This window comes from Gracilinanus agilis, chromosome 4, assembly GCF_016433145.1.
Source record: "Gracilinanus agilis isolate LMUSP501 chromosome 4, AgileGrace, whole genome shotgun sequence".
Lineage (NCBI taxonomy): Eukaryota > Metazoa > Chordata > Mammalia > Didelphimorphia > Didelphidae > Gracilinanus > Gracilinanus agilis.
The window spans coordinates 347072310-347094156 of record NC_058133.1 but is presented as its reverse complement, the minus strand read 5'-3'; the positions used below and the strand labels follow the sequence as shown (position 1 = coordinate 347094156).

Sequence of the window (21847 nt, the reverse complement as noted above, 5' to 3'; positions counted from 1 at the left end):
AAGAGTCTAGCAGGACTAACCAACAACCCCAATTATTGATAGCTTATTATTTGGCCAAGGCATTAGCACTATAAATAGATAAGGAATTTAGACTAGAGAAAGAAGGCAGATTATTTTGTTTTGTTTTCCTAATTACACTTAATAACAATTCTCCACATATGTTTTCTGAAGTTATATGATCCAAATTGTCTCCCTCCTTTCCCTTCCCCTTCTTGGAGCTAGTGAGCAATTTGATCTGGGTTACATATAGTATCATGCAAAACATATCTTTCATTTTTTGAATCATTTGAATAAGAGAATATTCAAATAAAACCAAAACCCCAAAATAAAAAACTCAAATAAGCTAAAGTGAAAAATAACATGTTTTGATCTGTCTTCCAACTCCTACTACATTTCTTTCTGGAGGTAGATAGCAGTATTTGTCATAAGTCCTTCAGAATTTTCCTGGATCATTGTACTGCCCAGAGTAGGTTAAGTCTTTCACAGTGGATCTTTCCACAGTATTGCTATTATTGTGCACAATGATCTCCTGGTTCTGCTTATTTCATTCTGTATCAGTTCATGAAGGTCTTTGGAGCTCTGAAATCATCCTGGTCATCATTTCTTTTAGCACGATAGTATTCCCTCACCATCATATACCACACTTTAGTCACCTATTCCCCAATTTATGGACATCCTCTCAGTTTCCAATTCTTTGCCACCACAAAAATAGCAACTATAAATAGGCCCTCCCTCTTCCTTTTTTTTTTTTTTTTTAAATCTTTTTGGGTTATAGACCTAGTAGTGGTATTACAGGATCCTTTTTTTCCCCATCAAGGCTGATTGACTATTTATGGAGTATATTGGTGCAGTTTTCTTGTTGTATGAATTGGACTCTTAGAACCCCTAGTTTCCTACTAAGCTCAGCTCAAGTAACATATTTCTCTGCTTCAATTCCTCCCTCTCTCTTCTTCCTCCTCCTCCTCCAGCATGTTCCAGCATTGGGGAACAATAACGACCCGGGCAAAGGAATGATAAACTAACAGCCTAATCTAATTTTACTGGATTATGGAAAGCAAGAAGAGGAGTAGTGGAAAAGAGGCCGTAGTGAGATAGGCTGCTTGACATAACTCGGTTTATTTCCGAGATTCTGCGATTCTGAAATGATTTCGTTCTCCGGGGTTAAATATGTACTGCCCTCCTCGGCTTCCGTAGAAGCCACTAGATCCTAAAGATATTCACCTTCCCGAGGAAATGAGATCCCGCCTAATCCGCTGGGTATGGGGGCGGGACAAGACGTATCTCCTCCCACTTCTCCCTCCCGCCCGATCCTACTCCGGCGTGGGGACGTCGACGTCATCCCGGTCTCGTGTTCGGAGGGGGCGGCGGCGGTGGCTGTGGCTGCTTGAAGGGTCGTGGCTGCAGCCGGCCTGGCTGGCTCGGGTGAGTTCGTTACGCGGTCACCGAGTGTCCAGGCCTCGGAAGCCCTGCCCTTTCCCGGCCTCAAATTGGCCACAGCTGGCTCTGGTGCGGCGTGCCGGGCGGAAGAAACAGGGCTCGGCGGACCTGGGGCCTGACCCCGATCCGGAGAGAGAGGGCATCCGGTTGCTCCGGGGTCGCGGTCCAACGATGCCGGCGCGGCCGCCGGAATACGCAGATCTAGGCTGCCCACGGAATGGGAGATGAGGCCTCTGGTCTCTGCCTGCCTAGGAAGTAGTCACTGAACCCAAGTCTCCGCGGGGGCCGCCCTGCTGAAGGTCCTTTGCCTTCCTTCATAACATAGAGCAAGGTTTCCTTAACTTGGGCTCCACAGAGGCGCCATAGATAGATTTCAAGGACTTTTTGAACTCGTGTTGAAAGAAAATATTTTCACCAGTCTCTAATTGAAAATGCGACTTTGTCTTCTGATATGAACGTAAGGGACGTAGCATTAAGGCAGCTTCAGAATGTCAAAAACATGACCAAAAAAAGGTTAAGAACCCACGTGACATAGAAAGACTCATACCACAAGGCTCTTTTAGTTTTTGTTTTTTTATGACCTTTTTTAAGAAACATGTAAGCAAGCAGTCTGCACGGTCTGCTTTTTTTTTTTTTTTTTTTTTTTTTAAAACTCCTTGGTGCTGAAACTGCGAATATGTTACTTGACAGGAGAATCCAGACAGGAAAGTTAGAAGTAAATAAGTGAAAAATTCTGAGTAGAGAATTTAAAGGTAAAAACTAATTGAATGCATGTATTCCGTATTTGGGAATTTAATAAGGACCCTAGAGGAATTTCCTAAGTGTTTAGCCTAACGGACAAACTAAAAAAGGCAATGTTGGAGTCATCAGCCTTTTCTGATTAAATAACTCTTGGGTGATTGAGTTTTTCATGCTTGTACATATTGCTTAAAGTGGAAGATCATAGAGGAGAAATAATTCTACACAGTCTTTACATTTCAACCGCATTCTTGTTCTAGATGCTCCTGTCTCCTTGCAGGTAAAATGCAGAAGTCTCTTCTAATTCTCAGCCTTTTAGTGTTGGTGTTCTTCATTGGTCAGCTTCCTTTTCTCCTTGCTCTGTTGCAGACTTACTCCATGTGTTTCAGTTATTATCTTTACACAGATGGCTCCAAAAATGTCTATCTGTAGGCCAGACCTCTCTCCTGAGCTTCAGATCTTTGTCTTTATTGCTGACAGGACATTGTCATCTGATGCCCCATGAGTCAACATTTAAAACAAAATTACCAACTTCCTCAAAAAACTTATCCCTTCTTGACTAAACCATTTCTTTTGTTGTCAGTTTTGGGAACCTTAATTTCATCTTTGAGCTTTCCCTTTCTCCTCATCCATTCATTCACTGGTCAAGTTCCATAAATTCTACCACTCCCCTATCTTGGAATCTCTAGCCTATTCTTACTAGTATCATTTTAATATAACTTGTTAATTCTTGCCTTTTGCTATTTCATTCTAGCAAGTCATTCTACCTTTGCCCATCCTCCAAAAGAAAACAAAAACAAAAAGCCTTCATACCATTGCAAGATTAATACATAGAATTGCTCATGAGGATTCCCTTTTGCAGCTCCTTTTTTTTTTTTTTAACTCAACTCATAGGATCATAGATTTGGCATTAGAAAGGATTTTAGAGGCTATCTAGACCAATTCCTTCAATTTTGCCTAGACCTGGAGAGATAAAGTCACTTATAGATTACACAGGTAGTAAATGCAAAAGAAGCTGACCTGGCATATAGTGCATGGACACATGGAGCAGGGGTCAGAGAAGAGAGAGCAGCAGTAGGAGATACTTTTGCATCCTGGGGTCAGCCCCTGAGAACTGAGAAGTCTGGGACACATACATGTAGGGGCCAGACATAGACAAGAAAGGAAGATAGGTGACACATAGAGGGCCAGAGACAGACAGGTTGTACCCTATAACACATAAAGTCAGAAGATAGGTAGGGGCCAGACACGCTGGTAGGTGGACAGAGTGGGGCAGAGATCTCCTTTTGGTTGTGACTGGGATGCTGCTGTTTCCCTTTTGCTTATAAGTTTGTTTGTTTATTTGTGGGGTCTGGAGGGTGGAAGGCTGAAAATTGCCAAGCTGAAACAGAGAGCAGCAGAAATAGAGAGAAAGAGCATGGCACTCTACGGTAAAGTTAACTTAGGTTTGTGGTTTTTTGTTTTTTTTTTTAATATGGATTTCTTTCAAAAGTCTTTACATAGAGTTGAATTGGCTTAATGTGAATTTATATAGAGAACTGTGTGTTATACTCTAACCAAACTAGACTACTATGTTCTTTCTCTGCTATTCTGCCTTTGCACCTTTTCTTGTGCCTTTCTTGAACCCACTTTTCTGTACCTTATTGTCATCTCTAACATTCCCTGGGTCAATAATTCCTTTTTCCTTGATCTTTTCAAAGCATTTGTTTTGTAATTTACATGTATGTTTTTGCATCTTTTCATGTAATCTTGATCTTTCCATCACCCACAAATATGCTACCTCCATGTTCAAGAATTCCAAACTCCTAATACTCTGTTTACTTTTCACCTCCCTCTGCCTTCCCTTACCCGATCCTACTCTTCCTTCACACTGTGACCATCTATCCCTAGACTACTCAGTTCTTTCCCAAGGCCATCATCCCTACATTAACCACTCTCCTCTTTCCTCCCTTTTGAACCCTTTACTGAATCAGTTTAACTCGACACTTTTTTTTTAACCTTACCTTCTGTCTTAGAATCAATACTGCATATTGGTTCCAAGGCAGAAGAGCAGTAAGAGCTAGGAATTGTGGGTTAAATGACTTGGTCACACAGCTAAGAAGTGTCTGAAGCCAAATTTGAACTCAGGACATATCTGCTCTAGGCCTGGCTCTCAGGCCACTGAGCTGCCTATTTGCCTCTAACATTATACTCTTATCTTGAGACTGGCCCTATTAATCATATTGCAGTTGTGCCTTGCCAAACCTTGCCCTTGGATTACTTCTGTCCTTCACTGCCTTCTGTCCTACTGAATAAGGTTGGAGAAAATCACACAACCATTTTGACTGGGTTTATTACAAATTTATGTTATGGGCCCTCATTGCTTCTAAGCAATCTTTCTATTCCTGGCTTATCAACTCACTCTCTACTTTGGCTCTTCTAAACTTTTTTATTCTTCCTCAAACCTTGAATGGCTCCTTATCTTAGAACAGTGATGGGCAATCTTTTGAGCTTGGTGTGTCAAATTCGGCAAAAAACTGAGCATAACTCGGGTGGTGTGTCACTTCAAGAAAAAAAGCATAATTTCGTGATATTTATAATTTAAATAACAAAAATGTATAATTGTAATATGTAACTGTATTTAATAAACCAAAATAGGTAAATTAATGTAGATAGAATTGTCATCTATAGTGCAGAGTGTCTACACTACACTACAGCAAATGCCTCATCCTCAGCATGCGGCCCCATATTTCTGTATGTGGCCGTGTGTCATCAAAAATGGCCACATGTGTCAGTGCTGACACACTTCATATAGTTTTGCCATCACCATCTTAGAACCTTGACTTTCATTTTGTAGAAAAGATTGAGACCGTTCTCCCTGAGCTTCTTCATCTCTGTTACTAATCTCATGTCAATAATAAGCTTTTTGCCACAGCCTTACTCTTCCTGAGGCTAACCCTTCTGCTTGTACAAAAGATCTCATTTCATCCCAATTCCTCTAGCAGATTGTTGTCTATCACTTATTAATCTCTCCCTGTCTCTTGGCTGCCAACCAATTGCCTACAAACATGCCCATTTTTCCCTATCCTGAAAAACCCTTCCTTTGATCTTCCATCCCCCATAACTGTCATCCTATATTGACTGCCATTTTTAGCTCAACTCCTTAAAAAGGTTTTCTACAATCAATGCCTCCACTTTGTCTCATCATACTCTCCTTTTTCTGATGTTTTCTGTTTTCCAACCTCATCATATTACTGCAGCTGTTCTCTCCAAAGTTACTAGTGATCTCTTTATTTCCAAATCTAATGGCCCTTTCTTATTCTTTCCCCTTTTACCTTTTTAAAAACTTGCTTTTTGTCTTAGTATTAGTTCTAAGGGAGAAAAGTTGGTATGGGCTAGGCAGTTGGGGTTACACAGCTAGGAAGTGTCTGAGGTCATATTTAATTTCAGAAGATAAGGTATTCCTGACTCTAGGACCAGCACTCAATCCACTCAGCCACCTAACTGCCCCTTCTTTCTCATTCTTCTTAATCTGTCTATAGACTTTGATGCTGTTAAGACACCACTCTCTCCTGCTTCTCCTCCTGCCTAACTGACCACTCCTTCTCTGTCTCTTTTGCTGGATGTCCCTCTACATCATACCTTCTTGCTGAATATATCCACAGGATTCTCTCGTGTTTTCTTCTACTACTTCATTGAATGATCCCTTCAGCTCCCATAGGTTTAATTATTATCTCTATGCTGATGATTCTTAAATCTGCCTATCTTACCTGACCTCCAGCTTGTATCTCCAACTGCTTTTCAGACATCTTGGCCTGGATATCCACTAGACATCTTAAACTCAACATGTCCAAAAAGGAATTTATTATCTTTCTACTTCCTTTCTCCTCTTAACTTCCCCATTACTGTAGAAGACAACAGAATCCTCCTTATATCTCAGGCTCTATAATCTAGTAATTATCTTTGATTCCTTACTATCTTGTCAAGCCCCCAATCCCTATCCTTTCCCCACCCTCCCATATCTAACCTGGTTCCTAAGCCTTTCAGTTTCAACTTTGTAGTATGGAATTCCCCTCTTTTCTCCCTTAGCACTACTATCACTGTGGTACAAACCCTTATCACTATATGCCTGGACTATTGCAGTAACCTTCCAGTGAGTCTGCCTAAGCCATCTTTCCCCCACTTCAATCCATCCTCCTTTCCACCACCAAAATGATTCTCCTAAGTATAGGTCTGGCAACTTCATCCCTCCTACTCAGTAAATTCCAATGGCTCCCTTTCACCTCCAGGATCACATACAAAATACTCTGGGGTTCAAAGGCATCATAATCTAGCCCCTCCATTTCTAGTCTTCTTATATCTCCCTAGTCTTCTATCACACTGGTTTGTTGGAAGCTTTGCTAGTTCAGAGTGATAGAATTGTAAATTTTTTGGTCAGAAGATTTCTGCCTTGGTTATTGCTTTTCAGTTTTCATACTAGACTAGAAGCTTGAAATGAGACACCACTCTGCCTTTGTGATCTCTCTCTGGAAAGCTAATCCCTAGGAGCCCATCTTTAGTCTGCCCTGGATCTGTGATCTATCAGTGTAGCATATGATGTAGCATATGACAAAGCTACCTTTTGGCACCTGTGCCTATTTCAGTGTCCCAGTTTGGGTCTAGGAGTATCCAATTTTAGATCTGGGATCTTCTATGTGCTCTGTCTATGGCATGCTCCTGGCCAGATACCATTTGTCCATAGATATCTTTATCTCCCTATCCCAACCTGTGCTGGAAAAACAACTCACTGATTTTCTTCTTGGATTTCCCCATCAGGATTGTGTCTGCTATGTTTTCTTGATTTGTTTAAAGGCATTTTGACAAGAAGGAGGTTCAGTGTACTTTTCTACCTGCTATTATTCCATCTTGGTTCTGCCTCCATTATAATTCTATTACATAATTTATTCAGCCAGCCTACAACTGATAGACACTTATTTTATATCCTTTTTATTTCAATACCACAAAAAGTGCTTTTGTGAATGTTTTGAAGAATATGTGATCTTTCTGCCTTTGACTTCATTGGTTTACTTTTTACTAATTTCAGTAATGGAATTGCAGAGTCAGAGGATGTATATTAACCATTTAATAACTTTCTTTGCTTGGCTTTAGTTTATAAATTGATAGAGTATACTGAGGAATTATAGTCATCCAACTTCCAAATATAGGCTTCCAAGAATTTTCTAAGTGTATCAACATTGAGCATTAATTTAGTATATTGTTTTCTATGTGGCACTCATATAAATATAAAACCCTTTGTTTATAGTAGCTACTCCCAAACAAGAGAGGGATTACCTTTTAATAAATTTGTATGACTTAGACACAATAAGTACCAAATGATAATTTGGCTGTACAAATTGATTTGATAGTCACAAGATAAGATAGTGATTTTTCATTTCAGGTTTTCAGTTTAAAAAATTTTTTTGTTCTCAACTTAAACACCAAAAAAAAAAGCATTGCCGTACACATAGCAGAACTCAAGAAAAAGGTTTCTATATGAAATTGTGACTCTCCATTTCATATGGCTTATTTTTAATACTGTATTAAATTCTACATGTTACTTTAAAAACTACCCTATTTGTGCTTCCTTCAGAACTTCTCTTTCTCTTTTGTGCATGCATTTAAAATAATATTTACATGGTCCTCTCTTTTTTGTAGTCACCATTCTTATCTTCTCCCCTCCCTTAAAAAACAAGCAAATGAAAGAAAAATAACTTGTAACAAGCATGCAGCCAGACAAGACAAATTCACATAGTGGCCATGTCCAAAAATGTATGTCCTTTTCTACATCTTGTGATCATCTCTCTGTTGGGAGGTAGGGAACAATGCTTCACTTTGGGTCCTTTGCAGACATGCTCTTGCTGTGGTCTTTGAAAGTTCTTTCCACTGCTGCTGTTCTAACATAAATTACTGCCCTGATATGTCATTTCATACTACCCAGAACTATTTAAAATCATCTTTTTTTTTTTTTTTTTTTTTTTTACAGTGCAAGAATATTCCTTTACATTCATATGGCACAATTTTGTTCAGCCATTCCCCAGTTTTAGAGGCAATCTAAGACTTACCTTAGTTCTCTTTCTTTTAATCCCTTTAGGGTCAAAAAGTTTGTTTTGATTAATGACTGTTCACTCCCATGTATTAACTTCCCTCTTCCCCCTCACCCTTGTTTGCTTGTTGAGTTTGATGTTTTTTTACACCAAACTCTTTGGTCTTTGCATGTGCATATGTTTTAAATCCTCTTTTGTTCATTTTGGTTAAGAGTGAGGTTCACTTCACTTCCCACCTCTATCTCTGTATACTCATTTTCTCATGCACTCCAGTTATGAGAAGTTGCTAAGTTCCATCTCCTTCTTTCTCTAGTGTATTCCTACTTGGAGTCATGTATTCTAATGTATTCTTTTTGCCTTACCTTCTCTTTCAGATATCAGAACGGAACCAATCCACCCCCAGGAATTCAGTTTTCTTTTTTGAACTCCCTAAGTACCATTTGAAGGCATTAAAATTCTAAAGGTACTTGTTACTTCTCCCTGTTAGAATGTTGGCTCTATATCATCATCCACTTCCTTCCAAATGCTCAAATAATTCTAGATTTTTTTTGTGTCTTGCATTTTTATTTCAGAGTTCCTACTTAGCCTAGTCCTGGTCTTTTAATCAGGCATGCTTAGAAGTTCTCTTTTCCCTTAAAGGTCCATTTTTTCCCCTCTTGTAGTATTTATACTTAGCTCTTCAACATATAATTATTCTTGGTTTTTTCCTTTTATGACTTCTTGAAATATATTCTGAAGTTCTCTTCATAATGGGCTCTGGCTCTTTCTCATTAGGATTATGTTCTGGATATTCCTGATTACATAAAATTTCTTTACTGTTGTTGTTTTATGCATACTTTTTAATTCTAGCTTTATGTACTGAATTAGAACTTTTTTTTTTAACCCTTACCTTCTGTCTTGGAACCAATTCATTCCTAGGCAGAAGAGTGGTAAGGGCTAGGCAATGGAGGTCAAATGACTTGCCTAGGGTCACATAGCTGGGAAGTGTCTGAGGCCGGATTTGAATCTAGGACCTCCCATCTCTAGGCCTGGCTCTCAATCCACTGAGCCATTCAGCTACACCCCTGAATTAGAACTTTTTATTAGGGCCAGACTTCAACTGTGGCAGCATATGGAATGATGGAAGAGTGGACCATTTGGTCCTGATAATCATTGTCTGGAGTCTTGTTGCTGGCCCCATAAGCAAAAAGTGCTGGAAATTGCCAAGTTCACCTATATCTCCCTGGATCTGTGCTAAACTCTTCAAGGCCATTAGGGAAACTTATCAGCTTGCTACAGACTTTGAGAGTCCTGAGGTCCGGGCTGAGGACCAGAACTTTTACTGAACCCTGACAGCCAAGGGACTTTTTTGCTATTGCACTTCAGTCTCTTCTCCTTCCCTCCCCTTATCAGGGTAGTGCTTGACTACATCCTAGCTGGAACTGAAGTTGAAAGGCTTCTCAGCGATCATTTGTCTCCTAGCTGTTCTACCTGGATTCCTTCATTAGTTGACTATAGCTCTAGATGTTCTTTTTAGCCAGCAGAGGGTAAAAATATTTATTGTAATTTGTTTCTTTTATTTCTTAATCCATATACATTAGGCTAGTCTCCACTTATCTTAATTGGAAGCCAGGGCAATTAAAAATAAAGACATTTCTGAATTGTAAAAAGCAAAGCATTTGTACCTTTTTAATAAAAAGTGAAGACTGGTATCTCTGGAATTTTTGATAACATGGAATTTTTATTTTGTAATTATAAAGTAACATCTATTTGGAAGGTTCCTATGATCAGAAAGATTAACTTTCTAATGCTTATTGTTTTGGGAATGTTGTCTCTTCATATTTTGCTGTGTTGACACAGGCTTTGTCAATGACATTTATTATAGTATTTTTTTTGGCTCTCATTTATTGATTTCTTTATTTTTTTTTAAACCCTTAACTTCTGTGTATTGGCCCCTAGGTGGAAGAGTGATAAGGGTGGGCAGTGGGGGTCAAGTGACTTGCCCAGGGTTACACAGCTGGGCTGAGGCTGGATTTGAACCTAGGACCTTCTGTCTCTAGGCCTGACCCTAAATCCACTGAGCTACCCAGCTGCCCCCCTATTATAGTATTTTAATGAGGCATCAAAGGAGATCTTTTATAAAGATTGAATATAAGTAGATGTTATGTCTAGAAGCCTGCTTTTCTATTAGTGAAAGGATTATGCCATATATTTAGGAAATAGCAAATGAAACAATGTAGAAGAAAAAGTAAGATATAAGAAATGATGGATGTCTTTATATGAAGTCAAAATTGTAGATGAAAAATAATTTATGTGGCTTATTTTCAGTTTTACATAAGGGTAATACAGATTTTAGAAATGAAATAAACCCAAACTTTTTAAATATTGAAAGATTCCTAACATAAATACTTGATCAAAAAGACTTAAGAACTCTTTATAGGGAATTTTCAGAAGTTTTAAAATGTAAGGAATTTTTTAAAGCTCTAAAATTCTAACTTTTTTATGGCTTTCATTTTAGGAAAGTGGAATTAGAGCAGTCAGAATAATCTACAAATACCTTTTCTGAAGAGTGAAAAGCTCCTTTTAAAGACTTTCATGGTTATAAATGCTCAAGATACACATTTCCCCCCCCCAAGTAGGTTGAAACCTTTTAATATTGGATACAGAAAATACGAGTCTTAAGTTCTACTGGACTGACTGTAATGCCTAATAGGATATTTGTATTATTTTATACTTTACATTTTTAATCATTTTTTTATAGATAAGAAGAAATATTGAATGTTGGGTAACTTAATTTTTTTCTATCTTTTCAGCAAGAAACAGATGCGGGTGAAAGATCCATCCAGAGCTATTTCCGAAAAAACCAAAAGAAACAGAAGGCCTAATACTCCTCCAGATGAAGACTCTTCAGATGACATTGCTGGTAAATAATGACATTTGAAACCAAAAAAAGATTTGAGGGAAGGATTACCTTTAAAGCTAAGAATTTGAATTGTGATAGATAAGTTTTGACATGTTACTGCATCATACTCAGGAAACCAGGATAAAAGACTTGAGTGTACCAAAGATAATTTTGATTGGACTTGGAGAATAGCTAGTATTATGCATGCATAGAAAATTATATGATTATTAATACTATCCACAGAACACCAGATATTTTAAAATATACAATTTTTTTAAAATTCACTAAAACCTAAGTAATTGTGCCTTTGAACTGTTTTAAATATTAACATAAAACTTAAAAATTTTTTTACATTGTAATTTTTAAACTGTCTTGAAATAATTTGAGGATTTAAAAAAATGTATATAAATCCTATATGTTACCTTCAAAACTATTGTGTACATAGAATCCACTCTCCAGGCTTGTCCTCCCCAAGTTCCTCCTTGCTTGCATCCTGTTTTGCATGCTTACGTTGCATGTTGGAGGGGGACAGGAAGAAAAAGGTGTGGTGTGGGAGGCAGGGTTCTCTCTATTGGCACTGCAGCTGGAGTGGGAGCTCTGGTGCCGCTGTGCACTCGAGGGCTTTTGTGGACTTTGGTGTCTTTGCAGGCTTTGGATTTGGACTTCCTGATTCCGCTTAGGGTATTTTAGCTAGGTGATATTTTCTGTCTCCTTCCTACATTTCTCTCTTTTTACTTTATCTCACATTTTGATTAAAACTTAATTGTTAAGGGGGCAGCTGGGTAGCTCAGTGGATTGAGAGCCAGGCCTAGAGACAGGAGGTCCTAGGTTCAAATCCGGCCTCAGACACTTCCCAGCTGTGTGACCCTGGGCAAGTCACTTGACCCCCATTGCCTACCCTTACCAATCTTCCACCTATAAGTCAATACACAGAAGTTAAGGGTTTAAAATAAAAAAAAAAAAAAAAAAAAAAAAAAACTTAATTGTTAAGAACTACTAACAAACTTGTGGCTTGAGTTAATTATATAAATGGTGACCACAACCATTTCTTAAATTAATATAATATTTAATATTTTACTATTAGGATTAATTAAGCCATAGGGCTAATGAGGACCATTTGGACTAATTTGGATCTTAGAAGCTAAGGACAGGGTAAAGAATAGTAAGGTTTCTTTAAGGCCAGACAGAATCTTGGGAAGGCTGCCTGTTGGAATTCTGGGTAGCTTGAGTCAGTTGTGGTTTTCCAACTGCCAACCTGCATAGCAGGGGGTTTCCTGGAAGTTTTTCCCTAGGAGGAGACTAGTGTTTCTGTTCCCTGGAACACTGAAAAACCCAGTGGTAGGTGAAGGAGGAGAACAGGTTAGAGTTTCTGGAATAAGTTTGTGAGGGGAAATCAACAGAAAAGAGAAGGAGAGAGACTGTTTTTCCTCTATGTGGCAGCTGAGAGGGCCAAGCCATTTTGAGTCCTGCTTAGGCCAAAAAGCCTAGCTAGACCTGGAAGGGCTGGCAGTTGGAAGAAAGAGTGAATAACCAAATTAATTTAAAGCTGAAAGAGATCTAAGGAGACAGTAAGCTTATATATAGATATAGATTTATATGAATAATTTTTAGAATAGGTTATTTAGCATAGATTCTGGGGATTTAGTTCAGTGATAAGGAGTTATAAGTTAGGCTCAGGGAAGCCTGAGCAAGAAGCAAGTTCTTGCGAACTAGAGGGAAGTTGGTAAAAATTTAGCCCCCTGTTGGATTTAGGGATTCTAAACCTCAACTTTCGTTACCTTTCCTTACCATTCCTCAAACCTTTTCCAATATTTATTTAAATAGAGGTTTTTTTGCATCTGTCTCCAGTAGTTATCCATTGCACAGGCCCAACAGTTACATAGAGTTCTCCCCACTTAACATTCCTATATTAACATTCCTGGCTGTTCTTATTTGCAATATTCTTGGCGATAGAGTACAATTAACATTTCTTGGAAAGACAGGTAGGAGACAGAACTTAAAGAATTGATACTAGTATCCATAACAGATACAGTCAGGACTTTTAAAAAAGCACTTTTTTTCCCTTCACTGTCATACTAGAGGGTGCTAAAGAGCCAGCTAGCCACAGCCACACCTAGAAGCCTGCTTTTACAAGCAGTGGCTTCAGTGACCAATGGGGTTTTACAACACCATGTACCTGGGAGCTGTACCCAAATTTTTTTACTTGACTATTCCTTCTTATATTAAGGGAATAGCATTCCCTAACTGCGTGATGGGACTGCTTACCATTACGTTATTGGATTTTTTTGAGCTATAAACCATTAGTAGTGGGTGTAATACTGTTATTGTTACTGGTGAAGATGGTACTCTCCTACATCTTCAACCAATTTAAAGACTTGAAACTACAGCAAATAAGATTTAGCGAATTAACCTTAAAAGTAAATTACCTGGGGGGCAGCTGGGTAGCTCAGTGGATTGAGAGACAGGCCTAGAGACAGGCGGTCCTAGGTTCAAATCCGGCCTCAGACTCTTCCCAGCTGGGTGACCCTGGGCAAGTCACTTGACCCCCATTGCCTACCCTTACCAATCTTTCACCTATAAGTCAATACACAGAAGTTAAGGGTTTAAAATTTAAAAAAAAAAAAAAGTAAATTACCTGGAGTCTATAATACAGAAATATGAGACAGAGAAAAATGGTACTGATAAACAAGAGGGCATGACTAAATTAGAGAAAGAAACAGTAAAACTAGAGAAGAGTGTGGGCACTTTTTTCCCTTTGAGATGACCCCTGACAATAATAAGTTAATGCTAAACAGCATAAGGGCTTTAGCCAAAGTGACATAGATAGTTTTAAAAAGGAAACCCCATCTTTTGAGGAGGAACCAAGAGTAGTTATAAAGAAGTTCCAAAAAATAATCAAAGCAATTTAATCCTGACTACGATTTTGATATTCTTTTAGATGAATTACTTACAGAACAGGAAAAACAGAAAATCATTACTGAGACCAATGAAAATGATAATATCCCTAATTGACCTTTATCTAAGCCAAATTGGAATATTAATTCAGATTATGGATATCAACAATTGGTCAGAGCAAGACAGGCAGTAATTCAAACAATGAAAGACTGTTCCCAAAGACCAAGTACATGGACAAAATTCGAGAGAATAAAGCAGGAAGTTGGGGAAATACCCTCTACTTTCCTAGATAGATTGATAGACCTGGGGGAACATTGGATTGGATTGGACATATGCAAGGAAAGGGACATAAGTCAGTTAAGGAGGCAGTTTGTTAGAAATTCCTGCCTTGCAGTACGTAACTATTTTAGAAGTCAGCATCCAGACTGGTATCTCATGGAACTGTACAAGTTGAGGAGAGTAGCTTCTTACGTGTACCAAACTGATAAAGACAAACAAGAATAAGGGACAAATGAAATAATTGAAGATTTAAGAAGGGAAATTAAAGATCTTAAACTAAAATTAAATAATAAGTCGTATCAACAAGAAAAAACAATGGCAGTAGTAAGGGAATATAGACCACCAAGACAGGTCTTTTATCCACAAAGAGGGTTTAACAACCAAGCCCTTAGATGTTACATGTGTGGGAGACCAGGCCGTTTAATGTGTGATTGTCAGACATGGGGACAGATATTTAGGCAAAATGGCAGATACTATAATTACAGACAAAATGGAAGAAAAAACTTAAGGGGAAACCTTACATTATTACACTATCCTGTTTTGAGAGGCAGGTAGGAACCTCAGTGAATAGGCTCCGTGAATAGTCAGTAGAGAGCTAGGCCTAGAGACTGGAGGTCCTGGGTTCAAATTTGACCTCAGGTCCTTCTAGCTATGTGACCCTGGCTAAGACATTTAACTCCAGTTGCCTAACTTTTACCACTCTTTTGCCTTGGAATTGATACTTAGTAATTTTAGGAATTTGGTTATTGGGATGTTAAATGAGGGGAATCTGAGGAAAACCAGATTATGTTTGCTAATTGATAGCAGCATCAGGTCTTGGGAAGAACTTACCTGATACAACATGTTTGTGGGGTTCAGAACTTATGTAAACTGTTACCCATTTGGAATTGACTTTTTGTGTGGTTAATGATCAGAGAAAGCATTTAGTTAGGAATAGTTTCTGCAGAGAATTCTTATGCTATATAGGTTATTGTTCACTTTTCTCTATTTTATCTTGCTTTATAATTTAATAGATTTGTTATATGGAAGCCTTTGCAGTGAGAGTTTACCCATATGTTCTGAATGAGAAAAAAGGCATTTTGTTGTTTCAAACTTTAAATTTTAGCAAATATAATCTAGATGTTTCAATTTAGTTTACTTTTTTTGCATGTAGTGTAGATTTTGTTTTTTTAATTACTTAAGAGTCTACCTTTGGAAGAATGTTTTTTAATATTCATATTCAGTAAATGTACATTTCTTTTTAGCAGGTTTAACTTGTCAGCATGTAAGTCAAGCTGTCAGTGTCCACCATGTGAAGAGAGCAGTAACTCAGAATTTGTGGTCCGTTTGTTCAGAATGTTTAAAGGAAAGAAGGCTCTGTGATGGAGAGTCAGTAAAACCTGATATTTGGTTGTGCCTCAAGTGTGGTTTTCAGGTGAGAAAAGTGTTATGGGAAGGTAGTGTTTTATTCATTTTTTTAATGATTTGACTAGATAACCATTGGGGCCTGTCCCTAGTTTTATAAGACTCAAGTTATTTTTAATGTTTACATAGAGAAAAGGCTCCCAGAATAAATTTCCTGGGTCTAGAAAAACATTTTGCAATGTGAGTATAAAAAATTTATGATTGAGGAAGTATACTTATGATTATTTTAATACTACCACAGAGTCCCTCCTCAGGATTGGATCTTGAGCAGTAGAAGAGTCAGCTTTGTTAATTCAACTTCCATTTACCCCAGTCAATAGAATCAGCTTTTTCCAATTCATTCTCTTAAATACTGATCTCTGAAAAATGTATTATATGGCTTTTAATTGCTTCTGTTATATTTACCTTTGCAATAAGACTATAATAAGGGAGTTTTATAGTTAACGAGATTTGGAGTTGAATTTTGGAACATAGATTCCCAAGTCATTAGCTACTTACATTTTGGAATGTGATGTGGGCTTAAGATCAACTGACATAATATTTTCACAATGCCTGGCACATAGTAGACACTTAATACAATAAAAAGAGTCTTTAGATAAAAAATAAAGTTTAATAAGAAATTTTCTGAAGCAGTTTTCTATTTCATAAAAGAAAGATTATCTCACTTAAATTTTCACCTGATAGAAAGTAAAATTAATTTGAAATCAAGGCTCTTAGTTCACATTACTAAAATGGAATTCTGTTCATCTTCAGGGATGTAGTCAAAACTCAGAAGACCAGCATTCTTTGAAACACTTTCAGACTTCCCGCACAGAACCCCATTGTATTATTATCAATCTTAACACATGGATTATATGGTAAGTAAAGTTTATTGAGTACTTGTATTAGGTCTGAAGGAAAATAATGGCTAAATATTGGTTTATAAAATGAACTGGCAATAGTATGTAGAACTATAGGATTTAGAAGCAGAAAGGACTTTAGAGGTCATCAAATCCAATTTCTATTCTCCCATTTTAAAGGTGAGAAAATCAAGACCCAGAAAGGTTGTAGTCATACATATAACAAGTACTAGAGCCAGGAGTTGTTACTATATGTTTTGACTTCAAATCCACTAATCTTCCCACTATTCTACACCACTCAGTTAATGCTTTTGCTTTGACTACTAAAGTTGTCGGAATAATAATAATAATAATAATAGTAATAATAATAATAATAATTGATACTTATGGTTTATAAAAAACATTACATCTCTTTTCTTTTGACTGTCTCAACTCTGTGAGATGACATTTCCATTTTTTAAATAAAGAAACTGAAGTGTAGAGAGATTAAGTGACTTTCCCAGAGTCAGGTAGCTAGAAAATGACTGATCCAAGATTAGACCCAAGCCTCCTAACTCCAAGTTTCTATCATAGCACTCCTACCAGTTTACTTTGGAGAACTTTAAAATGAATTTTCGCTTTAAAAAGTAGTTTCATTGCTCAATATCTATTTTCATCTCTAAATTACACAGATGAAAAATAATTTACAAAATGCAAAGTCATTGAGGTATTTTTATCAATTTCATTTAAATTTTATATTTTTTCAGGTGTTATGAGTGTGATGAAGAATTATCAACACATCGTAATAAAAAAGCTTTGGCTCAAATAGTTGATTTTCTCCAGAAGCATGTTTCAAAAACAGAAGCAAGTAAGTTATGAATTATCACAGAGACTTGTGATGCAGTAACACATATTTGATAATTCATACATATAAATGACACCTTGAATATAATTAATAATGCACAATAATAATAAAGAATGCAGGCATTTCCCACATAATATGATTGCTATTGTTTGAGTGTCATTCAACATTTCTTTTTTTTATTTTTTAAACCCTTACCTTCCGTCTTGGAGTCAATATTGTGTATTGGCTCTAAGGCAGAAGAGCAGTAAGGGCTAGGCAATGGGGGTTAAGTGACTTGCCCAGGGTCACATAGCCAAGAAGTATCTGAGGTCAGATAGGAACCTAGGACCTCCCATCTCTAGGCCTGGCTCTCAATCCACTAAGCCACCCAGCTGCCCCCTCAACAACATTTCTTAAGGTTGCTCCTCCCCTTCAACTCCCCCCAAGAAATTCCTCAAGGTGTTAGTTTCACAAAAAGATAATAGTAGGACAACTAGTTAGCTCCACAGGAATAGTGTTATAATTAGAGATGTATTCCTAAACGGCTAAAATTTAGATTATAAAAGCTTCACATGAGCACTCAAGAGAGACCTAAATCTGGGGTAGAAACACTCAGAAAGAACTGAGTGGACTGAAGCTGACTAGGGTGGACAAGTATTGTGTTGGTCCAGACATTGGAGTTGCAGGGCTAAATCGTGTGAATTATATTACAGCTTCCATCTTAGAAATTGAATGACTGGTTTGTACCTCAGATGATTAATTGAATAATGTATGGTTTTAAAAATCAAGTTATTTATTTCTGTGAAAACTTTGTGAATATTTATTATTTTGACTAATTGCATATTTATTAATATCTTTTGTTTTTAAATCACCATTTCCAAGAATATTCCCCCATTCCCTTGGAGAACTATTCTTTATAATGAAGAATAAGAAGAATAGAAAAGGGAAGGGATGAGTTTTGCAAAATTAGCTTGAAAAAGTCTTGAAGTCAGATGCAGTGATGCCCAACCACTGCAAAGAAATATGAACATGTACCTCTTCATCTTTCTTCTTTGGATCTTTGTAAATGCTTTTATATATGTCCTTGGTAAATTGATTCTCAGGAATCTGATTTTTTTTTTAAACATCTAACCTCTCAGTAGTTTCTATGATTAATTTTAAAAGAGTTGTATTGATGCCTTTTGTTTTTTCCTCACCAATCATTTCACCATATCTTTCACTCTCCTTGTAACAGAAAAAGTTATGTAGATGTGTCCTTTGCATTTATCATTCATAGTTCTCATTGCCTAAGAGAAGAGAGCTGATCATCTGTCCTTTGTAACCATCATTTGTCATTGCATTTAATCAAAGGATAATCAAATATAGTTATTTCTGTTATATACTTCAGGCAATCATGTATGGTTTTAATATGACCAAGTTAACTCCATAATAAAACAAAATTAGATATTTATTTCAAAATTACAAAATATTGAAAGTAATGCAAGTTATATTCCTTACACTGAGTCACTCTGCAAAAATAAAATTATATATTGAAAAAAGCTTAGTTAATACTGTTAGGTGAAGAACCTTTAGGCTCTATATATGCTCTATATAACAAAATTATTTTTTAGACACTTTAGAATCTTCTGTTCTCTTCCTCTAATAGTTATTCTTGATGCAAATTATTCTCATGAAGTTTTTGTAGAGATTGGAAAAGAGGCCTAGTAGTTACTATATTTTCTCATTCATCTTTGAAAAGGTCCAAGATTTTTTCCAAGTATTTGAAATATTTCCCTTTTCTACTAAGTGCTAACCCATATCCTAATGCAGTGGTACCAAACTTAAAAAAAAAAAATAATATCAGATTTGAACCCAGGACTTCCCATCCTCTAGGCCTGACTCTTTCTCTACTGAGCCACTTAACTGCTTCTAAACAGACTGGATATACGTTGAGGGCAGGGCACAATATTTCTTTCACCCAGCTAGTAAATGTCTGAGGTTGAATTTGAACTCACGTCTTCCTGACTACATGCCCACACTATCCACTGTGCCACATAGCTTCTCTAATTACATTTTAATCTAATTCAAATTACACTCAGTTATTTGACACTTCATCCTTAATGTCTTAAAGTTGCAATGTAATATTATTCGGCAATATTGTCAAGTGTGCAGAAGGGCACTACTGTTTTGTGGGCTTTGCAGCTTTATTCTGTAATTGGCTGAATAATGAGTGGGACTTGAAGATAACAGAGTAAGATTTGGCTAGTACTATTGCTGATGTCATAAACATTATGTAGGTGTTTGCCTCTGGACACAAATATTTTGTAACTGCTATAAATCCCTAAAGTATGGTCTTGTCTTATTTTCTTATGTGTACGGATAGAGGTAAGACCTGTGATTCTGAGTTAGAGATTTTGACCAAGAGGTGCCTATTCCTCCCTCAGTAAGAAAATTCATCAGCAACTTAGAGAGTTGCCTGCAGTGCTGAAAGAACCACGTACAGAAGTTATCAATGTTTATGGAAATTTTAAAGAATAAGAACATTAAATGTAATAGGACATTAATCTACTTAATATAGGTGATACTAGAGCTTATAGAATGAGATTATAATGGGGCAGCTGGGTGGCTCAGTGGATTGAGAGTTGGCCTAGAGATGGGAGGTCTTGGGTTTAAATCTGTTCTTGAACATTTCCTAGCTGTGTGACCCTGGAAAGTCATTTAACTCCCATTACCTAATCCTTATTGCTCTTCTGCCTTGGAACCAATACACAGTACTGATTCTGAGGGTTTAAAAAAGAAAGGGAAAAAGTGATTAATTTGTGATCATATACCCTTTAGAGCAAGGAACTAACTTTTTAAAAACTTTTTTTTTGTTGCTTTTTTAAGAACTAGTTATTTTTCTTTAGTTCATCTCCTGGTCTACTACTGAGCATTCCATATAACAATAGCACTTTTTTTTAAACCCTTATCTTTTGTACCCACCCCTTCCTTACTTGTAGAGATGTCTACTTGCTCACCCTGATTATATGAGTTAGTTTTCCTTAATATTCTTTTTCCTTCTCCCTTCTCCTACCCAAGAATATTCCTCTTCCAGTCTCTTTTGTCTTTCTTTTAAGATAATTAAAACATAACAAGAATCATTTCCAAGCCTTGTCTACTTAGACTTCCTCTCTGACTCCTCATGCTGATAGGGTTTAGAAGAGATAGAAGTATCATCTCCCCATATTTGAATGTCAAGTGTTGCAACTTCAGAGTTCCTTTATCTTTTTTTTCATTTGTATTTATTGTGTTGTTTCTCTTTACTCCAGTGTTGCCATTTCAGAGTTTCTTTGTGGCTCTGGTCTTTAATTTTTTTTAAAAGTCCATTTTTTTTTTCCCTCTCAGATGTTATGCTTAGTTTTATGGGTAACTTATTCTTGCCTGTAAGCCTATATTTTTTTTATCTCATGGAATATTGTATTCCAAGTTAAGAGGGGGAAAAAATAAGCAAAACTAATGATTTAAGCAAAAATGTCTGAAAATATATTCACTCTACCTGTGCATCTTTCCAGTCTGGCAAAGGGATATTTCTCATATTTTTTTATTTAGAGCTGTGCTTATTCTTTGTAATTTTGTAACATTTTTAGTTTTGATTGTTATATAGTTCCACTTTCTATTTGCACTATCGTTTGCTATTCAGCCATGTCTGACTGATCACATTTGGTTTTTTCTTGGCAAAAATACTAGAATGGTTTACTGTTTCCTTCCCTAGCTCATTTTACAATTGAAGAAACCAAGATAAACTGGGATAAGTGATTTACCTAGGAGATAGAACCAGTTAAATTTTTTTTTTCAGCTTTTTTTTTTTTTAACATTTATTAATAATCATTTTTAACATGGTCATTTACCCCAAGTCTATTCCATTGATCCTCCTCTCTGTCTCTTAGCCAGTACCATATTGTTTTGATGACTGCTGCTTTATAGTATAGTTTAATATCTGGCACTGCTAGGCCCCCTTCCTTCACGTTTTTTTCCCATTATTTCCCTTGATATTCTTGATCTTTTATTATTCCAAATGAACTTTGTTATAGTTTTTCCTAATTCAGTAAAGAAGTTTTTTTTGGTAGTTTTATAGGTATGGTGCTAAATAGGTAAATTAATTTGGATAGAATGGCCATTTTTATTATGTTAACTTGTCCTACCCATGAGCAATCAATGTGTTTCCAATTGTTTAGATCTAGTTTTAATTGTTTAGAAAGTGTTTTGTAATTGTTTTCATATAATTGCTGTGTTTGTTTTGGTAGATAGATTCCTAAGTATTTTATATTGCCTAGGGTGTTTTTAAATGGTGTTTCTCTTTCTGCCTCTTGCTGCTATGATGTGTTGGACATATATATAAATGCTGATGATTTATGTACATTTATTTTGTATCCTGCCACTTTGCTAAAGTTGTTGATTATTTCTACAAGCTTCTTAGTTGATTCTCTAGGATTTTTTAAGTAGACCATCATATCATCTGCAAAGAGTGATA

General features: G+C 36.7%; 1 protein-coding gene across 1 annotated transcript in view; it reads left to right on the top strand.

Annotated features, from left to right (window-relative positions):
* Positions 1-1356: 1356 nt before the first annotated feature.
* Positions 1357-21847, top strand: part of USP45 (ubiquitin specific peptidase 45) — an 83093-nt gene continuing 62602 nt past the window's right edge. The window contains exons 1-5 of the mRNA XM_044676580.1: positions 1357-1422; positions 11030-11139; positions 15537-15706; positions 16450-16553; positions 17282-17382. Of these exons, the coding sequence (XP_044532515.1) occupies positions 11040-11139; positions 15537-15706; positions 16450-16553; positions 17282-17382 (475 nt within the window). The 5' untranslated portion in view covers positions 1357-1422; positions 11030-11039. The remainder of the gene's footprint in view (positions 1423-11029; positions 11140-15536; positions 15707-16449; positions 16554-17281; positions 17383-21847) is intronic.